Below are 26,323 nucleotides of genomic sequence, written 5' to 3'. Positions count from 1 at the left end.
ATCTCACCAGCATTGTTATTTGATTATTTTTTTAATCGCTTTGGTTGATCTGTACAAAGTTGTTGAAAAATATACAAATTGTACATTGTGTCACCCCCACTGAGTGCTGAACAGGTTGTGTGTGTCCCCCATCCCGATTGTCTCCCCGCTCCCGAAATATTAACAAGACAGTTTTAGCCCAAATATATTCATCTCCAAAGCCCAGGAATTACATTTGTTTCTATCCAACCTCCCCCCCGCCCCCCCAAATGTTATTGGCTGATCTCTGCCCTCCCACTTCAGTTTAACTGATGAAATGATTCGGGGAGGTGTTTCCTGACGGAAACTCAGAGCCGAGTGAGTGATAGATTTAACAAAGTCCAAGAGAGACACTAACAAAGAAGACGTCGGGGTGAGGAAGAGGAAGACACTGGTGGAAAGGCAGGGAATTTGGGAAGAGATGGTAAATAAGGCATCTGCTCTGCATCCAGAAGGTCCCAGGTTTCACCCCCCCCAGTGGCATTGCCAGGAAGGGCTGAGAAAAGATTCCCTGCCTGGACAGCCCCTGCCAGTCAGAGTGGACATCACAGGGGAAGCACACACACACATCTCTGCCTGTGCTGAGTTGGGGGGTCCATCAAGTGCCCTGATAAACCAGGATGCTGAGGGTTAGGAACAGGCAAAGACCCTTGCCCATTCCTGGGATTCACCTGGAAAACCTGAGCTGGGCTTAACATCCCAGGGAAAACTGATGGTCCACCCAGGAACAGCATCCTCAGGTGCGTGAAGGACACCTGGCGAGCCTAATGCGGAAAGGGGAGGGAGGGGTCAGCACCAACAACTACCCCATTCTTTCCCTGCACTGGCAGAGGGCAGAGCGGGGTCCCTGGGGGGGGGACACATGGGATTCAGCACATGGTGGGGGCCCTTGACTTAAATAGGATCAATATAAAAATACGTTCTTGCTAGGGTCTGGTGGCAAAGCGTTGAATTTCGCGTCGGCCAGAGGCGCCTGGCACTGTGGCCCCCGAGGGACACTCTGGGGACAGGTGTGACACAGGTGGACCTCGACAGGCAGGGTCCACCTTCCACGAAGAACGGGAGCCTCTAGTCGTCATCGTCATCATCGTCGTCGTCATCGTCATCGTCATCGTCGTCGTCGTCTTCCGTGTTGATCTCTCCTTCCAGCACATCCTCAATCCAGTCTTCCAACTCCTCTGTGGATGGCAGGTCATCCTCATCGTCCATCTCCAGCCATATGCTGTCAGCCTGGGGGGTGGGGGTGGGGTGGGGAATGTAAAATTCAGCTGGAGATCATCCTATTGATCTGTGATGTTCTGAAGGAGCGTCTCCACCCCCATCGTTCTGCCCAGATACTGAGGTCCAGATCCAAGGGCCTTCTGGCAGTTCCCTCCCTGCGAAGGGTGAGGTTACAGGGAACCAGGCACAGGGCCTTCTCAGTGGTGGCACCCGCCCTGTGGAAAGCCCTCCCGTCAGACGTCAAGGAAATAAACAACTATCTGACTTTTAGAAGACATCTGAAGGCAGCCCTGTTCAGGGAAGTTTTTTATGTGTGACATTTTAGTGTATTTTTGGTCTTTGTTGGAAGCAGCCCAGAGTGGCTGGGGAAACCCAGCCAGATGGGCGGGGTACAAATAAATAATAATAATAATAATAATATGTGCAGGTTAAATACTTTACATTTACAGTGGTTCTCAAATGCCTTGGTACTCATACAACTTGGAACCCAAACACTGTAAACCTGGAAGTAAGAGAACTTTTTCCGGAAGCCGAACGTGCTCTGTTTTGAGTGCCACACTTCCATTTTGAATGTTACACTGAGGTCTGTGTGTTTCTGCTATTTATTTTGCATTTTTGTTTCTGCGGCTCTTTTTGTTTTGTTTTTGTGACTGTGTGGAACCCAGTTCAGCTGCTGATTGATTGAATAAGTGTGTGACTGCAGTACATTGTTTATTGCTTTCATTTTATGGATCAATGGTCTTGTTAGATAGTAAAATTCATGTTAAATTGCTGTTTTGGGGGTTGTTTTTAAAAGTATGGAATGGATCAATCCATTTTGCATTACTTTCTATGGGAAAGCACGCCTTGGTTCTGGAAAGCTTTGGTTTTGGAACAGACCTCTGGAACGGATTAAGTTTGAGAACCAAAGTACCACTGTATCTGTTCGGAATATAAAAAAGGATAAAGGGTATAGTGAAGGATATTTTTGAGGGGTAAAATGTGTATGACATTTTGATTACCCCCCACCCCTGAGCTTTCCCAAGACTGTGAAAAAATTCATAGAATCGCAGAACTGTAGAGTTGCAAGGCACCCCATGAGGCCATCTAGTCCAACCCCCCCGCAATGCAGGAATCACAAAACACTTTGTGTTTGATTCATCCCTGGTATAAAGGCAACACCAGCAGGTGACTGAGGTGGCTCAAGGGTTCTTTCTCAGATAACATTTCCCCCATAACTTCCCACCCCCTGCCTACATGGACGTCTTGACCCCTGTCGCTGTCTATAGCAGAGCTATCTGAAAGAAGGGGAGAGGGCTTGAAGGCAGGAACCTTAAAATGTTGCTTCATTGTGTATTGGGGATTTTATTTTGTGATGGGGGCTTTCAGAAACACGGGGTGTCCATAGCTTGTTTGCCATAAAGGTAAAGGGACCCCTGACTATTAGGTCCAGTCATGACTGACTCTGGGTTTGCGGCTCTCATCTCGCTTTACTGGCCGAGGGAGCTGGCATACAGCTTCTGGGTCATGTGGCCAGCAGGACTAAGCCACTTCTGGCGAACCAGAGCAGCGCACGGAAACGCTGTTTATCTTCCCACTGGAGCGGTACCTATTTATCTACTTGCACTTTGACGTGCTTTCAAACTGCTAGGTTGGCAGGAGCAGGGACCGAGCAATGGGAGCTCACCCCGTCATGGGGATTCGAACTGCCAACCTTCTGATCAGCAAGCCCTAGGCTCTGTGGTTTAACCCACCGCGCCACCCGCGTCTCTCTTGTTTGCCAGACAACCGCTGAATTTCCCACCTGGGCATTCAGAAACACTTCCTTCCCTACAAATTCTACAAAAGTGTTGTTCTCAGGAGGCATGCGCCCGGTTTGGACTTTGCAACAGTGGCAGAGGTGCCCTCCTCTCCCCGGCCCATGGTCACTTACGTCCGTTACGTTGACAACACCAATCTGAGGCCGGGACAGGTCAATGTCAAAAGTCTTCTCCCAGTAGGGAATCAGCTGAGAGAGAGAAACAGAGAACAGGGAATGAGGCTCCACAAAGACTTCCAGGCATGCGCAATGTCCGATTTTGTGGAGGGTGAGTGGGGACAGAAATTGGTTGTGGGGACACTGGCCATTGATAATGACTTTCTTCCAATAAATGGGTCTAATCCAACTTAGGTGGGGGGGCGTTGGTGGGGGCCATAGCAGCAGCAGAGCAAGCCATGGCGTCCTTGACAGCCACCCCCCTCCACCCCCGCTAAAGAGCACAATTGCCTGTTCACCAGTGGAAAGTCTTCAGGGTCAATCCAGATGATACTGAGGTCTGGGTTGTCTGTGTTGTCTTGGGCAACGTCCTTCAGGATTTCCAGGAACTCATAACCATCTGTGGCCAGAAGAGGAGAGAGGGAGGTTGTGGGATGTGAAACACAAGAGCAGTCAAGTACAACATTCCTAGAGTGAACATGTTTACACATGGGGAGGAATGTTTGTCCAGCCAGCAGGTCAACTTCCTGTTTCCTTCTGGGCTGGGACAGACTTCCTCTGCATGTGACTAGAGGTGGGCGTGGCCTCACCTGTGCAAGTAACGACAAAAGCACAGGGCAGGGCAGCCATCTCTCTCTCTATGACTACATGCGTTGAAGAAGCAACATCTGATTAGCCAAAGATGCTCTCTTGGCCTCCACCCAAGAGAGGACAAAGGGACTGTCTCCTTATGAGATAGTTTCCAGGTGTATGTAACTTTTCTAAGCTAAGTCTGCCTTCTGGGATCCGACTGTGAACAGAATGTGAGTGAGTAAACTCTTTTTATACTTTTATAGAAGACTGTGTCGTGTCTTATCTTTTATGAGGGAATAAGGGGAAAATACCAGAACAGTTATTCTAGAGGCTTTAGGGAGCCTGAGCAAATGCATCTGCTGAGTTTAAAAAGGGGAATGTTACTCTGCTAAATTGTGGAACTTGTTAACACAAGTTGGAAAGGCTCTAATCAGACAATATCTCCTCTCCTGCATCCCTGAACATTCCCACAGAGGTCAGAGGGCAGCCAGTGTCTGCCAGCTTTCCTGTGCCAAGGCCTCCCCCCACAAAACAAGGCCCACCCCATCCATCTCCTGCCCTTCCTAAACAGAGCCCCCATTTCAACCCAGTCTCATGGCTTCTGCCTCCCCACAAGGTATCCATGGGGCTCCAGTGTGATAACAGCAAAGAGAGACGGCAGGAATCCAAAGAGTCTCGTGGCAAAAATCTGCCCCAGTTACGGGCAGGAGAATCGCTTGATAGATTTTATCAAACTTCAAACATCAAAATTATTTCCTCTCTAGGAAGGCTGCTGCGGTTTCCACATCCACGCCACGGGCTTAGAGTGCTCTTTCGCCACATGACAGGGCTTTTGGGGGGAAGCCATAACTGTTAAAGTGGAATAAGAGCGCTTTAAATTTAGGGACGACTGCTCCCTTTGTACTGACAGCAAGCTAAAGTTTTGTGTTTCTGGAGATGCAGAAGGCAAGACCCATTAGTGGTTCAGGTGCTCTGTTAAAGAAACCCAAAGGCTCACCTTTTTAATTACAGTGGTACCTCGGGTTAAGTACTTAATCCATTCTGGAGGTCTGTTCTTAACCTGAAACTGTTCTTAACCTGAAGCACCAATGGGGCCTCTTGCCGCCGCCGCCGCATGATTTCTGTTCTCATTCTGCGGTAAAGTTCTTAACCCGAGATACTACTTCCAGGTTAGCAGAGTCTATAACCCAAAGTATTTGTAACCTAAGGTGTTTGTAACCTGAGGTACCACTGTATCCTGTTTTGAGGGACTGTAGTGCAAGCCAGGGAAAACTGGGTTGGCTACTGGCAAATATAAATATATTATCTGTATTGCAGCTGCAGAATGTGGGCAAACACTCTCTGCTGAGGATGTCTGTCGATGGTAAGACCGACAATCAGCTTCTACACTATTTTAATTCTGTTCCAGGCAGCACAATGGAGCATGAACTCGCTTGCTGCCATATCAGTTCTTCCTCAGTTTCTTTCAATTGCTAGTTTGGATGTGTTTTTATGATATGTTTTGAATGCCCCCTTCTGATGTAATATTTACCACGATCCTTTCCTGTTTTTTTAGTTACTGTAGATGTGGAAAGATGGGGAAATAACCATTGGGGAAGAAAATGGAGACTGCAGGCAAGACCCCCCCGCCCCCCCGCCCCCGTGGCCATGAAGCTCATATCTCAGTTCTCTGTAGGGGCAACTCACCAGGGTCGTCTTCCTCTGCAAAAGCAACAATATGGATGCCATCTATATCATCCTCCTGGAAGGACAAAGAGAGAGGAAGAGAGAGAGAGAGAGAGAGAGAGAGAGAGAGAGAGAGAGAGAGAGAGAGAGGTTACTCACTAGCAGGGGATGTAAGAAAGCATAGCTTTCTGTTCTGCCTTATATCAAGAGTCAATGTGGTGTGGAGGTTAGAGGACCTGGGAGATCAGAGTTCAAATCCCGACTAGGACTCGAAGCTCTGTTCCCGTATTTGCCGGACCAATTTCCACCAAACATTCGCAATTTCAGCTCCTGTTTCCGTTTATGTTCAGAATTCTCCCAGCTTGTGGCGTCTGTCCTACCCCCGGTAAAGACACTGACCACGAGGCCCCATGGCAGTTCCCCTATGCAAGTTCTGCTGCAAGGAATGGAAGTTGTCCAGGAGCATGCAGAGGAATCGGTGACATCCCAGGCACTAGCCACTCAGTGCTCTTCATGGTGACTCTCAAGTGCAGCTCTCCTTCATGGAAAAACTCCTTGGTGAAGAGCACTTTCCCACACCAACAGGGAGATTTTTTGAGGGACGCGTCTGCAACTTGATGACAACCTTCGGGAAGGTTTTGTCACCTACGCCCATAGGACGAAGGGAGAGCTGGAACGAACATCCATGAGTTCAGAACAAAAGGAAGTTGGTCATTTTCAGCTAGCCAACACAGCAGTATCAGTTTGCACAAAGTTTCTGCCTTTGTGCTGTTTGCACCAGAGTGCATAATTTATGGTGAGGCCGCTTGGTGTGTCTTTGTGAATAGCTGGGTGGGGTGGCAGGGAATACGTTTTTCTGAATGAACGAGGCTGCAGGCATCTTGCCTATACTGGCCTCGAGATCACCGTGTTTTATCAATGCACCTTGGTGGTGTAGCGGCGGAAGAAAGGCAAACACACAGAGAAAACAAAAGTCATAAAAATACAGAGACATCTTGGTATTTCTCAGTTTCCAGCTCATTAAACAAATAGCATGGGGCCATATGATGAAATCATTAAAATCATCATAAAATTACAAAACCAAATAAAGTTTGGCATTTGTACTGGCTGGGGGAATTAGTGGTCAATTTCCCCTTGAAAGTATCTTCTCTGAATTGCCCCCTGTCCGTTTTCTCACCTATGGGGGAGTTAGGCAGCTGGTGGAATACTGAATCACTCATACGTCTTGCTCAATTCCACCCAACTCCTTAATGGAAAATCAGTTCTGTTTATACTTGTGAGCAGACATTGTTAGAAAGATCTTGGCCACAGGGAAGGGCATTGCTGCATGATATAAATGCTGTCTGAAATCCTCACATTCTTTCTGCTTCCAGCTAAGGGTGAGGAGCATCAGCAGCACATCTGCAGAAGCACTCCAGGAAATCCGAAACTCCAAAATCCAGGGACGGGTTTGGACGCAGAGAATTCCAGAGGCTTTCCTCTTTCTCCCTCCCCCCTGGCTTCCCCTAGACGTACCCAAGTCTCATACATGCTTTCTGGCTGGAGCTTCCTCAGTGTGGGCCTGTAAGACAATAGAGGCAGAAGAGAGAGTTTGAGGAAGAGAGGAAAACACACACAAACTTCTTTAAGGCTCTGGGTACTAATGATCTTCAGTGGAGCTTCTGTTGAAATCCTGTAAGATCCCCTCCAGCGCTGCCTTGCAAAACCCTGTTAATCATCAGAAGGAACCATCAGATCCTCATCTTTCAGTTAACCCAATCTGCAGATGTCAGCAAAAATCCTGGGGCTGTGAGTGGGTGGCAAAGACCTTGGCCGGACCGGAAAGCTGTTTGGTTAGGCTATGCATGCGAGTTTGGAGAAGACCAAAAAGGAGCCATGGGAGGGGAGAGAAGAGGCCACAACTCAGCGGTTATATAGGGACGCAGGTGGCGCTGTGGTCTAAACCACAGAGCCTAGGACTTGCCGATCAGAAGGTTGGCGGTTCGAATCCCCGCCACGGGGTGAGCTCCGTTGCTCGGTCCCTGCTCCTGCCAACCTAGCAGTTCGAAAGCATGTCAAAGTGCAAGTAGATATATAGGTACCACTCCGGCGGGAAGGTAAACGGCGTTTCCGTGTGCTGCTCTGGTTCACCAGAAGCGGCTTAGTCATGCTGGCCACATGACCCGGAAGCCGTACGGCGGCTCCCACGGCCAATAAAGCGAGATGAGTGCCAAAACCCCAGAGTCGACCACGACTGGACCTAATGGTCAGGGGTCCCTTGACCTTTAAGGAGTCTCCAAGCGGCTCACATTCTCCTTTCCCTTCCTCCCCCACAGCAAACACTCTGTGAGGTGAGTGGGGCTGAGAGACTTCAGAGAAGTGTGACTGGCCCAAGGTCACCCAGCAGCTGCAGGTGGAGGAGCGGGGAAGCGAACCCGGTTCCCCAGATTACGAGTGCACCGCTCTTAACCACTACACCACGCTGGCGAGTGAAGATCTACATCAGGGACAGGTGGGGGATAAATATGTACATCATTTGCAAGGGTGGAAGGAGACCCCCAGGGCCTCCTATTTGCTGAGAGCTTGCAGCAGCGGTGGACTGGGGAGGGGTGCTAAGTAGGCAGCAGCAACAGCAGCGGCAGGCAATGCATCCCTTGGGGCCGGGGGCTGCTGCCCCTGTGGATTCTGCTGCCTGAGGCGATTGCCTCAACTTGCCTCATGGGTGGGCCAGTCCTTGTAAAATTATTGCATCACAGTGGGTTGGACTAGAAATTTCCGGGGTCAGCAAACTTTTTCAGCAGGGGGCTGGTCCACTATCCTTCAGACCTTGTGGGGGGACCAGAATATATTTTGAAAAAAATAATAAAAATGAAGGAATTCCTATGCCCCACAAATAACCCAGAGGTGCATTTTAAATAAAAGGGCACATTCTACTCATGTAAAAACACGCTGATTCCCGGACCATCCGCAGGCCAGATTGAGAAGGCAATTGGGCCACATCCGGCCCCCGGGCCTTAGTTTGCTGACCCATGGACTAGATGACCGTCAGGGTCCCTCCCTACAATTCTATGATTCTATATGTGGCCTGGAGAAAGTGGATGGAAGGGAGTTTCTCTCTCTGCCCCCCCATAACACCAATGCTGGGGGGGGGGCATCCAATCAGGCTGAGTGTCGAAAGACTCAGAACTGAAAGGAAGTTCTTCTTCACGCTGCACATGGTTAAACTGTGGAACTCCTTGCCACAACGGCCACCAGTCTGGATGGCTTTAAAAGAGGAGACAAATTTATGGAGGAGGAGAGGATTTGTGGCTCCTAGGCAGGATGGCTGTACTCTGTCTCCTCGGTCAGAGGCAGCGATACTTCTGAGCACAAGTTGTTGGAAACCGCAGAAGGCGAGAGTTAGCCTTGTGTTCGAGTCCTTCTTATGGATTTTCCTTTTAGGGCATCTGTTTGGCCCCTGTGAGAACAGGAGGCTGGACCAGATGGGTCCCCTTTGGCCTGATCCAGCCGCCAGCCTCTCCTTATATTCTCACGAAAGACCCCATACCCGCACAACGTGCCTTTAAAATGCATTTGGGTGTGTACGCAGCCTTAGAAGCCTGAGCAGATCCTTTTGACGCAGGTAGCCAAGGGGGAGGGGGGGGGGGAGTCAGTTTGGGGTCAGAGCGAGGTTCAGGGATAATGCCAACGATGAGAGCCGGAGAAGCATCGCTGTGCAAAACAGGCCTAATCCGGTCCCGTGAGCGAATCGCAAAGGGATTGCCATAGCAACCGCACAGCCCCTCGTCGGCCCGATGTTAGAAGCAGCTGGAGGGAGGTGCCATGGGGGGGGGGGAGTGCCTGAGAAACAGGGGCACGAAGCGCATCAACAGCACCCCCCAAAATGAGGAGGGGGAAAGGGGCGCAGGGCCTCCTTCCCCCAAAAGCGAGGGACCCCCCCACTCCCCTCCCCAGGACAGAGAAGGGGATTTATGCCACCAAATGCGCCCTGTTTGTGCCAGGGATTGGGGTTAGGAAACCTCCCGGTTAATCCCAGGGGATTAGGGTCAGCGGAAACATCTGCAGCAGAGCAGAGGAGAGCTTGGGTGGGGGGTAGGGCAAAGAGGGGGTGGTGAGGGGCAAAGAGGGGGTGATTTGAGAGAGGATTTTTTCCCTAGGTCTTTGGCACGCATGGGCTTCTGAAACATCCCCAGGGCGACTGATTGCCATTTTGCCTTCTTCCCCGTTCGCCCCCGGGGCTATTCCTCTCGCAGAACTGCAGGGTGGAGGGCATGGAAGAGACCCCGCCCGAGGGTCGTGCAGTGCAGGGACCGCGGCTCAGGAACCTCCGCCGGGCGCCAGAGCTGCAGGCTGCGCAACCTGTTTCCTGAGCTCCAGAAACCAGCTGGCTGTCCTCAGGGGACCCCCCCCCCCCAGCCCAGCCGTCTTCTCCACATCTAAACGGGAAGGACTCGTACCATACAGGTCCCTTCCATTCCCGAAAGCATCTCCAAGTATGGACTGGACTGGCCCCCTCCCCGCCTGACTGCTGCTGCCAGCCAGTGTTGACTGCAAGAGGCCTGGTTGAGGGTTTGCTTCTGATGGACAGCAATGCCATCTTTTGCGGGCCCCCCCCCCGCCCACCGAAACGCATCTCTCTCCCCCCCCCCCCCAGCCCCTGTTTGCAAATACTTCTCCGTTTGGGGCTTGGAATCTCAGCCAATAAATGTGCCGTTGCCATGGCAGCAGGAGAAGGACTTTGGTGTTGCTGCTGCCATGGCAACGGATGACTCTCCTCCCCATCCACACAGTCAGCCGGGAGAAAGCGCAAGAATTGCCCGTTTCAGTGTGTGTGTGTGTGTGTGTGTGTGTGTGTGTGTGTGCGCGCGCGCGCGTGCGTGCGTGCCTCTGTCTAGAGCCAGGAAGGCGGCGGCGGGGGGGGGAGCCTCCCCCTCCTTCAATTCCTCCCTCCCCCCTCCCCAATTTCTCTTCACCTCTTGTGCTCCTCCAAAAACTGGACAATTTCTTCCTCGCTGTTGGGTTTGTCTGGGATCGTGACCGGTTCCTCCATGAAAGGCTCATAGTAGTCAATCTCGTTCAGCTTCAGGGACAACTTCTTTGCAACCTGCGATGGGGAAAGAGGGGGATGGAGTCCTAGAATGGCAGAGGGACCCTCAGCGGTCATCTAGCCCAACCCTCTGCAACGCAGGAATCAGTTTCTCAGGTGCTTTGGCTGCTCCTGTTTGGAAACTTGCAATCCGCCCCCCTCCTAACTTCTCATGCCGCCATGCCCCTCCCCCCCTGCAACTTGCAAGCTTCCTTCCCACACAAGGAACACATCCTTTGCTGTCCTGCTGTCTGCAAAAGCGAGGTGGCGTTTGTGGCCAACTACGTACCTTGCTGTCAAAGGTGGCATAGAAATCAATGTAGGGGTGAAACTCCTCAGCCGCATCTTCGTAGGCCTTGAAATCTGGAAAGGGGGAAATAATGGGATCAGCAGCGCCTTGTTTTCCGGGGTGGCAAAGGCCGAAAGGCTGCTGGGTGTGTGGGTGAGCGAGGGGATCCTGCCTGCCTTGGGCTGATATTATTATTAATATCTACGATCAGAACATGGGACGCAGGTGGCGCTGTGGGTTAAAGCCTCAGCGCCTAGGGCTTGCCGATCGAAAGGTCGGCGGTTCGAATCCCTGCGGCGGGGTGCGCTCCCGCTGCTCGGTCCCAGCGCCTGCCAACCTAGCAGTTCGAAAGCACCTCCGGGTGCAAGTAGATAAATAGGGACCGCTTACCAGCGGGAAGGTAAACGGCGTTTCCGTGTGCGGCTCTGGCTCGCCAGAGCAGCGATGTCACGCTGGCCACGTGACCCGGAAGTGTCTCCGGACAGCGCTGGCCCCTGGCCTCTTAAGTGAGATGGGCGCACAACCCCAGAGTCTGTCAAGACTGGCCCGTACGGGCAGGGGTACCTTCACCTTTACCTTTACCTTACGATCAGAACATAAGAAGATCAGGCCATCGTATCATCATAGAGTTGGGACCCCAGAGGTCCTCTATTCCAACCCCTCCAATCTCCCCTCTAGCCCAGCATCCTGTTATCACAGGAGCCAAATACCTCTAAGAACCTGGCAGTGGGATTACCGGTGGGGGGAGCTAAGAGCCAATGGGGTGGGGGCATCACTGGAGGTATAAATCACTCTCAGACTTTGGAAAGCTGGCCTCACAGGACCCGGTCCGTCCATTTTGCAAATTAAAGCATTTGAATCAGGTTTTGAATGAATGCGCAATGGATTGCTGAATTTTACTGTGTTATGACCTTAGTGCAGAGTTTCCCAACCTTTTTGAGTCCACGGCTCCCTTAACCAACCACAGTGGCACCTCGGGTTAAGTGCTTAATTGGTTCTGGAGGTCTGTTCTTAACCTGAAATTGTTCTTAACCTGAAGCACCACTTTAGCTAATGGGGCCTCCTGCTGCCGTTGCGCGATTTCTGTTCTCATCCTAAAGCAAAGTTCTTAACCCGAGGTACTATTTCTGGGTTAGTGGAGTCTGTAACCTGAAGCGTCTGTAACCCGAGGTACCACTGCACCTTCTTTCTGCAGCATCCCTGGGGGTCTCAGGAGCCCAGTTAGCTCCCCCCTTGCTTGCAGAGCTGGCAGCCCCTCACCCTTTCCTGAACACCCTCCCTTGTGGAGGATTCACTCGGCCTTCTCTCCCCTCTCCTTGGGAGGCCTCTGGGCAGCCGCTATGCCCCCCCCCACTCCAAAGAGAGGTGCCTCCTCACACGGCCCCCTGGGGGCCTGGGAAGCACCCCCTGGCCAGCCCCAGGGGCACTATTCGCCTGGGGAGCTTGTAGACAGGGGTGCTGCAACCAACAGCTGTGCAGGTAATAGGAGGCAGAGATGCAAGAGGGTGTCAGAGGAGAGAGGGAAGAAAAGAGGGACGGAGGTCAGGGTTGCCTACTGCACCCCTGACCACCATTCAAGGCACCCCAGGGTGCCACAGCAGACTGGTTAAAACCACTGCCTTAGTGGGACATGCAAACCGCCTCTGCCCAGTAGACCTGAAGGAGCGTCTCCACCCCCATTGTTCTGCCCGGACAATGAGGTCCAGCTCTGAGGGTTCCCTCAGTGCGAGAAGCCAAGTTACAGGGAGCCAGACAGAGGGCCTTCTTGGTGGTGGCGCCCGCCCTGTGGAACGCCCTCCCATCAGATGTCAAAGAGATAAACAACTACCTGACATTTGGAAGACATCTGAAGGCGGCCCTGTTGAGGGAAGCTTTTAATGTGTGACATTTTAGTGTATTTTTGGTCTTTGTTGGAAGCCACCCAGAGTGGCTGGAGAAACCCAGCCAGATGGGCAGGGTACAAATCATCATCATCATCATCATCATCATCATCATCATCATCATCATTATTATGAATAATGCTTCTTATAGGGTAGTGGGAGGGGATTGGGGGGTGCGTTTATAGGATATTGGGGGGGGGTTTCCCCCAAAGACTTGGGAACCCCTGGACCAGGCAGTCCTTGAAGTTTCCTGGACCCAAACTTTCAATAAATGCAAGAACCTTGTGCCCGGCTGAGCAGCAGTTTCTGGAGCACTGGATTGCTGCATTGCTGGGGCTGCAATTGCCAGTCCCCATCAGCCGCCCAGCCGCAGAGCTTTGCCCCCAGACCAGGCCCTCCAGGGCAGCCCATCCCCCAGGTTTCTGAGAAAGGATCTGCGTCCCCACACCAGGCTTTCCGCCCGGGCGAGAGAGCGGCCGCTTCTCCCTCTCCGCCGAGCCGTGATGGGTCACAGGGCTGACATGTTAAGCTGGTTTAATGCGGGTGTCAGCTGGTCGTGGGGCTTCCGGCCCCGAAGCAGGGACTGGCGGGAGACAGAGAGGGGGGCTGACAGGAGCTGTCTGGTAGTAGGCGAAGCATCAGCGCAAATCTGCAAACTTTTAACTCCGGGCTGCGTTCTGTTTCTTAAAAAAGCACCCGCGCAGCAAGGCGGCGGATGCACAGCACTGCATGTCTCGTCCGGGGCTGTGTCTCTCCTGGAGAGAAGCCACAGCTGCAGAACCAACAGAAGGATAGATTTGTAATGGTGTAGTAGTTCCTCCAGGAGCAGGAGCAGTCTACCTTGGAGCAGTGGAGCAGACTCCCTCGGAAGGTGGCAGAATCTCCCTCACTGGAGGCCTTTAAGCAGCAGACCCTCCCGGTCTCCCTATTTTCCAGGGACATCCCTGGTTTAGAGAAACCATCCCAGTTTCTGATTTGATCCTGGAATGTCCTACTTTTCCTGTAAAGGTAAAGGGACCCCTGACCGTTAGGTCCAGTCGCGGACGACTCTGGGGTTGTGGCACTCATCTCACTTTACTGGCCGAGGGAGCCTGCGTACAGCTTCCGGGTCATGTGGCCAGCATGACCAAGCCGCTTCTGGCGAACCAGAGCAGTGCACGGAAATGCCCGTTTACCTTCCCACTGGAGCGGTACCTATTTATCTACCGTGGTACCTCAGTTTAAGTACTTAATTCATTCTGGAGGTCCGTTCTTAACCTGAAGCACCACTTTAGCTAATGGGGCCTCCCACTGCCGGCATGCCGCCGGAGCACGATTTCTGTTCTCATCCTGAAACAAAGTTCTTAACCTGAAGCACTGTTTCTGGGTTAGCAGAGCAGCTGAGATTCAGAAGCATTTCTGCCTCCATCTGTGGAGGCACAGCAGAGTCATCAATCGCTCTCTCCTTCTCCTCCTGCAACCAGGATGAAGATGGGCTGCCTGCACGGTCCAACTGGTAAAGCTGTCCAGTGCTTGTACACGTGTGTTTTGTGGGATGTGAAACACAAGAGCAGTCAAGTACAGCATTCCTAGAGTGAACATGTTTACACCTGGGGAGAAATGTTTGTCCAGCCAGCAGGTCAACTTCCTGTTTCCTTCTGGGCTGAGACAGACTTCCTATGCATGTGACTAGAGGTGGGCGTGGCCTCACCTGTGCAGGTAACGACAAAAGCACAGGGCAGGGCAGCCATCTCTCTCTCTTTGAATACATGCGTTGAAGAAGCAACATCTGATTAGCCAAAGATGCTCTCTTGGCCTCCACCCAAGAGAGGACAAAGGGACTGTCTTCTTATGAGATAGTTTCTAGGTATATGTAACTTTTCTAAGCTAAGTCTGCCTTCTGGGATCCGACTGTGAACAGAATGTGAGTGAGTAAACTCTTTTTATACTTTTATAGAAGACTGTGTCGTGTCTTATCTTTTATGAGGGAATAAGGGGAAAATACCAGAACAGTTATTCTAGAGGCTTTAGGGAGCCTGAGCAAACACATCTGCTGTGAGTTTAAAAGGGGAATGTTACTCTGCTAAATTGTGGAACTTGTTAACACAAGTTGGAAAGGCTGTAAACAAACAATGTATCCTCTCCTGCATCCCTGAACATTCCCACATGTTTGTGGTTGGGGGGGGGATGCATTTCATCAGAGCCTCTTGGGGGGACCAGCACCCCTCTTCCCATTGCCCCAAAGAGGCACCTACGTTCCGAGTCTTCGTTCTTGAAGTAGCCGATCAGTTTGGGCTCGTCTTCAACATTCTCAAACGCCTGAAGCTCATGTTCCCCTTCAATGAACTCCACTGGGTCTTCCATCACCTGGAGAGAGAGAGTGAAGGAGAAGGGGAAGGATCAGGCCGTTGGCATCACAGCACCAAAATCGCAGAATCATAGTTGGAAGGGACCTCCACAGGTCATCTAGTCCAACCCCTGCGGTGCAGGAATCACAGCCAAAGAAGCCCTGAGTGGTGGCCGTTCAAACTCTGTTTAGGAACCTCCAATGAAGGAGAACCCACCAACTTTGGAGGTCGTAAAATCATGGAATTGCATAGTTGGAAGGGACACCCAGGGTCATCTAGTCCAACCCCCTGTATTGAAAGAAAGCCCACCACCTTCCAAGGCTGCTTCTTCCACTGTCCAATAGACCAGATCATTTTTTATCCAACGATCCGAGTGCTGCGGCTTTAGCAATGGAGCAAGCGAAGCAGGTCTACAGGGAGGGTGGACTTGTTCAGCCATCAGGCTGTTTAAGGCTTTGCAGTGGGGGTGGGGAGCCTTTTTGGAACTCAGGGGCCGCATTCCTTTATGACCAACCCTCCAGGGGCCAGGGGCTTGGAGGCCAATTGTGCGGAGCCACGGAGTTACGTTCCAGCCATGCAAAGAATTCCAGGGTTCCGTCCACACACAAACACGCCTTTCCGCCCCTGACCCAGGCGAGCAGGACTCCCTGCCCCCCCCCCGGCGTTGAGAGGCGGGGGGGGGGGCATTTCAGCCAATATGGACAGGCTGTGGGGCACAGCGGGGCAGGAGGAGGCCCAGGACTTACATCGAGGATGAACTCCACCAAAGTGTCAGCAGAAAACTCCCCGTCGTACTCGATGATTTCATCATCCTTGAACACATACACACTGTCTTCTTCCCCCAGGCCTGCACAGGGGAGACAGACATACAATCACAGAATTGTTGCTTGAGAAGGGACCCCCAACGGTCATCTAGCCCAACCCCCCACTGTAAGGTATGTGGGGCAGAGGAAAGAAGAAGAGAGAGGAGCTGGAGGGCAAGGGGGCTTATTTCACCCTTGCATATACCACGGGGACACATACTCTAGGCTACTCTTTGCCCACCGGGCACCCTCCAAAACCTCTGAACTACAATTCCCACCAGCTCAGGGGCTTGGGGCAATCTCTGGTAATATGGTGCCCTTGGGCGAGGTCTAGATTTGCCGCCCCAAAATGGATCTTCTCAATTTTGGATCACCTCAGTTTTGTTTTCCCTTGGCTTGGTGCCCTGTGCTGGGGAAAACTGCATCATAAATCAGGCGCTGCAGGGGCTGATGGGAGTTGTAGTCCAAAACACCTGCAGGAGGCCAGCTTGGCAGAGGCAGCTTGAGGCTGACAGCCGCCTCTGGGTTCAGGGACTCATCCCTCTCATTCCACAAAGCACCCGTGCATCTCAGTGGAGCTAGAATCCTGTTTATATGAATGGCTCAAGGTGTTCGGCAGGGATCTCTGAGCTTCTACCGCCCCCTGGTGGTTGGCGCACCACTGACACGTCACAGGAATCTGCCTTCTCCTGCCAGCCAGACCCTTGGCTCCTTTTGCTCAGTGCTGCTTACACTGCCTGGCAGCACCTCCTGGGGTTTCCAGCCAGGCGCTCTTCCCCAGCACCACCTGAAGAGGCCCCTGGGGACGGAACATGGCACCTTCTGCATGCAAGGCAGAAATCGTCCACTTGCTGAACCTTTAAAACCAAAGCCAAGTTTCCAGTCCTCATGGTTTTGAAGAAAAGGTTGATTTAAATAGGAAGCTGCCTTGATTCTCAGAGGTATAGCTGCCCAGCTCAGGACTGTCTGCACGGACCAGGGATTTCTACCTGGAGATGCTGTTCAGAATTGAACCCAGGACATTCTACATGCAGAACAGCTGCTCTAGCACTGAGCTAGGGCTCTTCCTGCTTCGCTCCCTTTCTCTCTCTCCCCCCCCAGTGGTCTAGCCTGTTGCTGATGTTGTGTCACTCAAGTGTAGAAATGGCAGCCCTCCTTGACAGAGTTACCAGGCGTCCCCCTTACCTGGGGACAGTCCCCGGATTTGTGAATAAGTTCCCAGACAAATTCCGTCCCCGGAATGCCCCCGGATTTCATCTAATGTCCCCGGGAAACGCGGCGGCAGCAGTCTGAGCAGCCTGGAGCAGCTGGCTCTGGCTGGCTTCAGGAGCTGCTCAGAAGTCCCCATATGATGGTGGAGAAGGGGCTCAAAGATGCAGCTTCCGGGCTGCCTCCACCTTCCCTGACCCCAGCAACTAAGCTGTGAAGGGAGGCTTCATGCTGCCTATCAGAGCTTGTGTGCAAGCAGGAGGGGACAGGGATTTCTCATTTAGGCAACGGGAAGCCTCCCTTCCCAGCTGAGGGGTCCCCATCCCCTCCTGCTTGCACGCAAGTAGAAGTTGGGACGGGGCTGCTCTGAAAGGCAGTTAATTAATTAAAGTGTCCTAGAATTCATTGAGGGACGTGGGTGGCATGATGGGTTAAACCACAGAGCCTAGGACTTGCTGATCAGAAGGTCAGCGGTTCGAATCCCCGCAATGACGGGGTGAGCTCCCGTTGATCGGTCCCTGCTCCTGCCCACCTAGCAGTTCGAAAGCACATCAAAGTGCAAGTAGATAAATAGGTACTACTCCAGCAGGAAGGTAAACGGCGTTTCCGTGCGCTGCTCTGGTTTGCCTGAAGCGGCTTAGTCATGCTGGCCACATGACCTGGAAGCTGTATGCTGGCTCCCTCGGCCAGTAAAGCAAGATGAGCGCCGCAACCCCAGAGTCCTCCGCAACTAGACCTAATGGTCAGGGGTCCCTTTACCTTTACTTTAGGATTCATTGAAAAAAATCTGGTAACTTTACTCCTGGAGGGAAAGATAGCTGGATGCCCTTTTGGTCCACAGCAACCCCCCCCCCCAGCCCAAAACCTCAACCTGGTTTCCAGCAGCGCCTTGCAGCCCATGGCTGGTATTGCCAGCCCCCCTTCTGCTCCCTGCCGGGCACTTACCTAATTTCTTGGCCACCGCGGCATCCTTCTCTGCATCCACCAGGCCAAACCCCACACCTTTCTCCTCCAGGACTTGGGCTGCTAACTAGGAGAAAGAGTCAGCAGGAGGGCAGGCAGACGAAGAGAGAGAGAGAGAGAGAGAAGAGGGAGAAGATGGGAATGAACAAGCGCCTGGGTGTTGGAGGGAAAGGCTTTTTGCAGAAAAAACTTGCCACCCCTTTGGATTTTTGTCTTCATTGCCAGCTGTGGGAGGTGCTGCTTTCCAGAGGCTCTAAATCTGTCCTCTTGGTCCCATGAACTCATCCCCAAAATCCCCCAACCCTACCCTTTAAAAGGAGCAGTTTACACAAGCCAGAAGGTAAACAGAATAGAATTCAAGACAATAAACTGAACATTTATTCAAAATCCCAGGTCGCAAGGTGGTTAGATTGGTCTCGACTAGGGCCAGGGCCTTTTCAGTACTGGCCCCGACTTTGTGGAACCCCCTATCACAAGAGACCAGGGCCCTGCGGGACTTGACATCTTTCTGCAGGGCCTGCAAGACAGAGCTGTTCCACCTGGCCTTTGGTTTGGACTCAGTCTGACCCTTATGTTTCCCTCCCCTTATGGTCTTGATCTATATTGGCTACTTTTAAAATGAGGCTGCATTTTAAATTGCATTTTAACCTGTATTTTAAATTGGTTCCCTCCCCTCTCTTTCCCCCCTTATTATGTTTTTACTGTGATTTTATTGGTGTTAGCCCCCTTGGCTGGGGAGGGCAGGGTATATATTTTTGTTTTAAATGCAGTTAAATCTTTTTAGCGAATTCAACAAAATTGATGAACTTGATGCAGTGACACCAGCTTCTCAAAGTCCGAGAGTCGCTCATAATTTCTGAAAAGGGGAGAGGTTGGGGCCTTTGCTGTGAAACTAGGCAGGGCACCCTTCTGGCAAATGGGCCGGCCTTGCCAAGTCCACCTTCTTCAGGGAGCTTAAGCTCTCAGCAGGCAGGTTCTGGGGCTCAGGGAGGTCCGGCAATCGCATAGCACTTGACTCAGAAGCCTCACGGGCTGCCCCAGAGGTGTGTTTTGGCTGGAGAGGCTGGTTACGCAGGGATGCAGAAAACACACTCTGCACGTGGTCAGAGGCATGATGCGCTTGGGCATTGTCACATCATAGGGCTGTGATCTAGCACTGAAAGCCTATTGTGGTGTGTCTCTCTGTGTGTGTAAGAAATCACAAAAACTGATCTAAGATGCTTTTTTAAAAAAGTTTGAATTTCCCCCTAAAATTCAAAAAGGAATTTCCTTTCAGGCACAGTGTCCAGTGTCCAGTGTCCTACATACACTAATTAGCAATCAACTAGCAATAAAATAAAAATCTGCCAGGGTTTCAAGCGTTTTCAAACACTGAATTCCGTGGGAAGGCAGCTATCGTCAAACACAAATGCTGGATGTCGAATCCTGCTGAATATCAGCTCTGAAAGGTTGACAAATATTGAAGGCAGTAAGTGTTGAATCCCAGATGCCTCCGCCCAAACAGAGAACATGTTGCAAATACTTGGCAGCTCGGAATCCAAAAGGGCAACCGTGTAAAGATCCTTATAGGGTTGGGGTTTGAGACTGGGTTCTTCTGCTTGGGGGCTTCCTGAAGACATCTAGGTGGCCACTGTGAGCACAGGATCAGGTCACTGGCCTGATCCAGCAGCCGGGTTCTTCTTAGGTTCTGATGGAGCCTCCAGTTTCAGATGCAGTCTATCTGGATTCCAAGGTTCTCTGGGGTATTTGGCCACTGTGATGAGGACAGGAGGATGGGCTAGGAGGCCTCCCTTGGGCTGGATCCAGTAGGATGTCCCCTGTTTCTGAAACTCTGCAGAGCTGCTGCCAGCCGGTGTTGGCATCACTAAGCTTGATGGGCACAGGAAGCTACTCAGTGCCAAGTCAGACAACAGGATCCCTCTATCTAGCACCGGGCTTGAGGCAGAAAATGTCTTTGACCAACATTGGCTCCCTGAGATGTCTATTAGTATATCTGAAGTCCAGTATCCCTGAAGGAGCGTCTCCACCCCCATCATCCAGCCTGGACACTGAAGTCCAGCTCCGAGGGCCTTCTGGCGGTTCCCTCCCTGCGAGAAGCCAAGTTACAGGGAACCAGGCAGAGGGCCTTCTCGGTAGTGGCGCCCTCCCTGTGGAACGCCCTCCCAACAGATGTCAAGGAAATAAACAACTGACTTTTAGAAGACATCTGAAGGCAGCCCTGTTTAGGGAAGCTTTTAATGTTTGATGCATTACTGTATTTTAATATTTGGTTGGAAGCGGCCCAGAGTGGCTGGGAAAACCCGGCCAGATGGGCGGGGTATAAATAATAATAATAATAAATAATAATAATAATAATAATTATTATTATTATTATTATTATTATTATTAAAATATTAACTCAACTTTACCCTGCAGCAGCGCTGCATGAAATAAAAAAATAGCAGGAACAAAGCATGGAACCTGAACTAACAGATTCAAATTACAGGAAAGGGCTCAGCTTTAGGAGGAAATTCTGTGGGTAAGAGCCTCTCAACAGTGGAAGGGTCTCTCTCAGAAGGGGGCAGACTCTGGAGGTGTCTAAGCAGGGCTTGCATTGCCATCTTTAGCATGGGATTGGACTAGATGACCGTTGGGATCCCCATCTCTTGATCCCCGTCTCTTGAATACACCTGCCCTGTCCAGAGCCCAGGCAGAGGTGATCTGTCTCCGCCTTGCAGGCCTCGTTCTGGGAAACCCATTAAAGGTGACTCCAATAACCCAGCCGGAATGAATATCGCCCTTCTCCTCTGAAGGTTAGTGCCAGCCAGCGGAGAATATTTAGGGATGGAAGCAATGACGACGTTCGGAAGCTGCCTTGGAATGTCTCTCTGTGGGGAGAAGGCTTCAAGGCGGGCAGCGGAGGAGAGGGTGTCCTTTTCCAAAGACCTGAGGAGCCCAGCTCAGCGTCTGCATCTGCCGTGGGATCTGGGGTGAGGCAGTCTGCTCGCAGCATGCAGCTGCCCTGGGAGGATGCCCATAGGTGAGCAGGCCAGGTTCAAGGGTCTTGTGTTAATTCACGGGGATACTTCAAGGACCGCCTGATCCCTTGCATCCTTGGCCAATTACTGCAATTCTTGGGAGAGACTGTGGCTCAGATGCACTGTGTGCGCTCCTAGAATCGTATTCCAACCCCTTGCAGGAACCACAGCTAATTGTCTTTGTGGGCCTAAATTCTAGCCGAGGTCACACTGGCCCACTCTTCCTGTTGAACTTCTGATTCTTAAAGGTTAGGTCCAGTCGCGGCCGACTCTGGGGTTGCAGCGCTCATCTCGCTTTACTGGCCGAGGGAGCCGGCGTACAGCTTCCGGGTCATGTGGCCAGCATGACTAAGCCGCTTCTGGTGAACCAGAGCAGCGCACGGAAACGCCGTTGACCTTCCCGCCGGAGCGGTACCTAGTTATCTACTTGCACTTTGACGTGCTTTCGAACTGCTAGGCTGGCAGGAGCAGGAACCAAGCAACGGGAGCTCACCCCGTTGCGGGGATTCAGACCGCGACCTTCTGATCGGCAAGTCCTAGGCTCTGTGGTTTAACCCACAGCGCCACCCGCGTCCCTGATTCTTACTGAAGACTTAAAAAAATTAAAGTATGTCAGGCAATTTAACTGAAGCCTGATTTAATAATTCTAGCCAATTCCATTTCCCCTGGGTTTCATCCCTTGTACGTACTTAGAGATTATTGCAATTAAGTGGTATATAAATTGTCTCAATAAACGAAGAAGTCAGATGGGATTAGGCATCGCCTCTGGCTGCCACTCAATGCCCCTCTGTCTGGAGATGTCATCCACAGGGATTTCCGGTGCCTGTGAGCCACGAAAGACCCACCTAGTTCCCTGTCTGCCCCCCAAAGCTGCAATGGAGCGTTATCTCTATTGCTCAGGATTCACACTGTGTTCCTCCCTGGTGCCACCTGGCGGCTGCTGCCTATGTGTCCAGAAAGTCTCCTAACCATCACTCTCCTGTTTGTTTGTTTGCTCCATTGGCGGCCCTGTCTGAATCAGAGATGCCATCTGGTGTCAAAGGACAACACTCGCCTCGCTTCATCTCACAACCAATGAGGTCCTGCTGTTTTGCAGAGTTTACAAAACCCTTGAAATCTGGCCATGGATTAGACTGAGATAGAAGTGCTGGGTTTATACATCGAAGCACCTTTGACTCTCTGGGAGAAGAAAAACCCCAGCCAGTACAATCCACGTTTAGCTGAAAGCCCTCTGGCTTTAGTGGATTTCTGGGGGCTGGAAGAGAAGACCCTTTGGGTCCCTTCTGACTCTCCGATTCTATGACTTTAGACCCTTCCCTTCCTCCCCAGGCAGCCTAGTGAGGGAGGCCCTGGGTCCTGTCTTTGAAGGGCTGTGTGTCCAAGTCCCGTTTAAAGATAAAGGGACTCTAAGAAGGGGGACAGCCGTGTGTGTGTGTGTGTGTGTGTGTGTGTGTGTGTGTGTGTGTTTCCCTTGATGCTGCTCCTCAACCCAGATCAGCAGTTGGACAGCAACCTGGTCATCCCTGGGGTGAAGTGCGTTGTCTCCCTATTAAAGTTTTTAAAATTATTATTATTATTATTATTATTATTATTATTATTACTACTACTATTTGTATTCCACCCATCTGGCTGAGTTTCCCCAGTCACTGTGGGCAGCTTCCAACAAAGATTAAAAATACATTAAAATGTCACACATTAAAAACTTCCCTGAACAGGGCTGCCTTCAGATGTCTTCTAAAAGTCTGGTAGTTGTTTATCTCTTTGACATCTGGTGGGAGGGCGTTCCACAGGACGGGAGCCACCACTGAGAAGGCCCTCTGCCTGGTTCCCTGTAGCTTTGCTTCTCACAGGAAGGGAACCACCAGAAGGCCCTCGGCGCTGGACCTGTGTCTGGGCTGAACGATGGGGGTGGAGACGCTTCTTCAGGTATACTGGACCGAGGCCGTTTAGGGCTTTCAAGGTCAGCACCAACACTTTGAATTGTGCACGGAAACATACTGGGAAGTCCTCCTTCAGGCAGCACAGAGTTAAACTGTGGAACTCCCTGCCACAGGAGGCCACCAACTTGGATGGCTTTAAAAGAGCAATGGAGGAATTCACGGAGGAGGAGAGGGCTGTCAGTGGCTCCTGGTCCACTCTCCACAATCAGAGGCAGCCCTGCTTCTGAACCCCAGTTCCTGGAAGCCACAGGAGGGGAGAATTGCTCTCGCGCTTGGATCCTGCTTACAGATTTCCCTTTGAGGTCTCTGGTTGACCACCATGAGAAGAGGGGGCTGGACTGGATGGAGCCCTTTGGCCTGATCCAGCAGCCAGGCTCTTAAATTATAGCAGTTATAGCTACATTAGCATGTGCACATTGAATGCAAATCTGTGTAGTCTTTAGTCCTTTTTTGGGTGAGTGTGATGTCTTAAGTACAAAACAGCACTAGGTGGAGGTGGTGCTGTAGCTTGTCAGTTTTGGTTTCTATAACTTTTCCATTCCCCCCCCCCACCTTTTAATTTCTGTTCCTCGCATTTCCTCCTCAGTATGTCATTTAAAAAATAAAATTAAAAGAATGTCTGAAAATTCATCCCGATTTCAGTGCGAATTTCTGCTGCACATCATTATCATTATCATTATCATTATCATTATCATTATCATTATCATTATCATTATCATTATCATTATCATTATCATTATCATTATCTCACCTTTCCTGCCCGCAGCTCTCCCTGCTCCATTTGATCCTCACAACAACCCTGTGCGGTAGGTTCGGCCAAGAGACTGTGATTGGTCACCCAGGGAGCTTCCTGGCTGAGAGGCGATTTGAACCCTGCTCTCCCAGGTCTTCCTCTAGCCCTTTGACCACTACACCACACTTCCTCTCTGCGTTCCTTCCTCTGGTTTTTACCCCAGTCAATGTGGTTTTTCCTGGAAAAACCCTTTTGCAAAATTCAGAGCAGAGCAAATTCCAATAGGACACTTTCTTTTCAGGTTGTGAATTGGCAGCTGAGAATTCAGTTGAGAAACCGAATTAAGATGCGCACCTAATTGAATTCTGCCTCTGTCTCTAAATGGCCCATTATTGCAAAACTAAGCCAGACCCTTCTGATCCCTTCTGGCTTCACAGCAGGCCAGATGGCCCCCAGTTTCCTGTTCCTAAGTGTCCCCACTTCTGACTGACCTCCTTTTCTCACCCCCCTCCCTCCTGGGGCCACCCAACACCTTCACCCCCCCCCCCGGCTAAATTGCTGCGGTCTGAGGAATGCCAAAATGACGCTTCCCGAACGGAGACCATCTCTGAAATGTGCCTCTTTCCCCCTCCTCCTTCCTTGGGGCCATTTTTAGAAAGTTCCACTGACCTGTGCTGGCAGCACCCCCTTCCCTGGACAGCCCTTGGCCCCCTCCCTGCTTTCCTGCCCCCCAGGCAAGATTCCTAAGGAAACTATTCCAAGGCTGCCTTTCTGGAGAGGAGGAGGAGGAGGTTCTTGCAGCCGTCCAAAGGCGCCAATTAAGGAGATGGCAATTTTAGCCCTGGCTGTTGCTCTCCTCTCTTGGGAGAGAAGCGCATGGCGCTCTGTCTGGGACAGGGGGATGCAGCCCTGAGCGGGGTCTTGCAGATCTGGGCCTGGGGGGAGGCAATCTCTTTCGCCTGGTTCTGCACCCCAGACTTGCACGGAGGCGCGATTGCTGCAGCACACGTCAAGGACACGCTTGTGTATCGCACGTGAAGGTGTAGCCCTAAGCTTGGACCAGTTGCAGAAGGCAAACGGTAGTTAAGGAAGGACTGCCTGAGTATTTTCATTAAAAAAACAATGAAACAGTATATAAATCTTATGAAATAATAATAATAATAATAAAGAGGTTTTCTGCCCCTGCCTTCCATTCACAAGGCAGACACACAATAAGGAGAACCTCCTTATATTTATTGCATTTGCATCCTATATTTTTCTCTCCACGGAGCTCAAAGTGGCATGTGTGGTTCTTCCTCTTCCTTGTGGAATCCCCACAACAACAACCTTGTAAGGTGGGTCAGGCAGTGGCGTTCCACGGACCCCAGTATTACAGCCCCAGCAACAATTGACCTAAAGGTTTAGCCGAGCGCCCCTGTTTATGGAGGGCACAAGGGACAACCCCTCTTTGCCCACTCCCCAATCTTCCACAACTCCTTCCACACATCCATGCTCCTCCCCTGAGACAGATTCAGGGCAAGGATCAGAGGAGGGGGGGTTGCATCGCACCCATCATTGGGGTTTGGGGAGGGAGCAGGTGTGGGGGCAGAGAGGAGAAGGCTGGGTTTCGTCGTGGCAGAAAATCCCACAGAACATGGCAGGAATCAGAGGACTCAGCAAACCAGCTGAATGCTGTTGCTTTTGGGTAGGCTTCCCCACGATCTACAGCATGGACCCCCCCAATATAATACTCCTGGGACATCTGCCCCTTTGCCCCCCAGCCCTTGCACCGCCCAAGCCCTGGAAGCACAGAGATGGAACCGCAGAGTTCTCCAAGCTCCTGAAATCCCTTGACCTCACCCGTTCCCACAACCTGAGTTGCCTGTTGCCCTTCCTTGCTAAATGGCTGTTTGGGGACAAGAGTTTCCGGGGGGTGGGGGCACCTGTCCCCCCCTGCTGGCCGCCTCCCTCCATCACATCCCTGGTCGTTACCTCCAAGATCAGCTCCTCCAGCTCAAACTGCTTCTGGGATGCCTTGTCGTCCCCAATGGGCTCGTGGTATAGCAGAGCCAGGATCTCATACTTCTTCAGGACGTTCTTGTAGTTCTTGGCGTTGACGTCGATGACCCGGTCGATGCCGTCATACTCGGGGAAATCCAGCCCGTCTTCTCCCCGGCCCAGTGGGCCAAAAGCGGCCAGCAGCAAGGCCACGAGGGCCACCCCAAGCCACTTCATCCTGTCTGACCTTCCCGGGAGAGGGAGCCCCAAACTGAAGGAGGAGAGAAGGAGATTGAATAGTGGAGACTTCCCTCTGGGCTCCCCGGTCCTTCGTCCTTCCCCTGGCAACGCAGAAAGTCAACCCGGCCCCTGGAAGACGGCTGCGGAAGGAGAGGTGGCCCTCTCCTCCTCCTCTTCCTCCCTCTCTCCCGCCTTTGCCTTTAAGGCGGCTGTCAGGGCCGGGGGCTCCGGGGGGCAAGGACGTCTGGGTTCTTTGCTGACACAGGCAGGCAGCCCGGAGAGTTGGCCGAGGGGGGCCCTGGCTCCGTCAGGGTGGCGACAACCTCTCCGAGGGGCAAGGGGCGTCAAAAGCAAAGGCAGGGACCAACGGGCAGCCCATAAAAGCAGCCGGGAGGGGAGGTGCCCCGGAGATGGAGGGCTGTCTTATCCCCAGGCATTTGGCACTGCCC

The 26,323-nt window shown here is 51.8% G+C and overlaps 2 protein-coding genes across 2 annotated transcripts in view; one reads left to right on the top strand and one right to left on the bottom strand.

Moving 5' to 3' along the window:
- Positions 1–26,323, top strand: part of LOC307205600 (uncharacterized protein) — a 286,408-nt gene that overhangs the window by 43,820 nt on the left and 216,265 nt on the right. The window lies entirely within an intron of this gene.
- CASQ1 (calsequestrin 1) lies at positions 13–26,323 on the bottom strand. The gene is made up of 11 exons (XM_079958278.1): positions 25,629–26,323; positions 17,950–18,034; positions 15,739–15,839; positions 14,900–15,011; positions 10,786–10,859; positions 10,384–10,514; positions 6,947–6,992; positions 5,453–5,507; positions 3,493–3,593; positions 3,152–3,226; positions 13–1,248 (listed from the first exon to the last, which is right to left on the bottom strand). Exons 1-11 carry the CDS (start codon positions 25,869–25,871, stop codon positions 1,087–1,089), a joined length of 1,185 nt encoding a protein of 394 aa, XP_079814404.1. The 5' UTR covers positions 25,872–26,323; the 3' UTR covers positions 13–1,086.

Source organism: Podarcis cretensis (assembly GCF_951804945.1).
Source record: "Podarcis cretensis genome assembly, chromosome: 16".
NCBI classification, from domain to species: Eukaryota; Metazoa; Chordata; class Lepidosauria; order Squamata; family Lacertidae; genus Podarcis; species Podarcis cretensis.
The sequence above is the reverse complement of the archived record's forward strand: the minus strand, read 5'-3'. Positions and strand labels throughout refer to the sequence as shown.

Excerpts from the sequence above, each read along its gene's own strand:
- CASQ1 (XM_079958278.1), bottom strand. The coding sequence starts at position 25,871 with ATGAAGTGGCTTGGGGTGGCCCTCGTGGCCTTGCTGCTGGCCGCTTTT. Across the intron at positions 15,012-15,738 it reads TGGTGGAGTTCATCCTCGAT|GTGATGGAAGACCCAGTGGA; the intron begins GTAAGTCCTGGG and ends CTCTCTCTCCAG. Across the intron at positions 3,227-3,492 it reads ACCCTGAAGACTTTCCACTG|CTGATTCCCTACTGGGAGAA; the intron begins GTGAACAGGCAA and ends TCTCTCTCTCAG.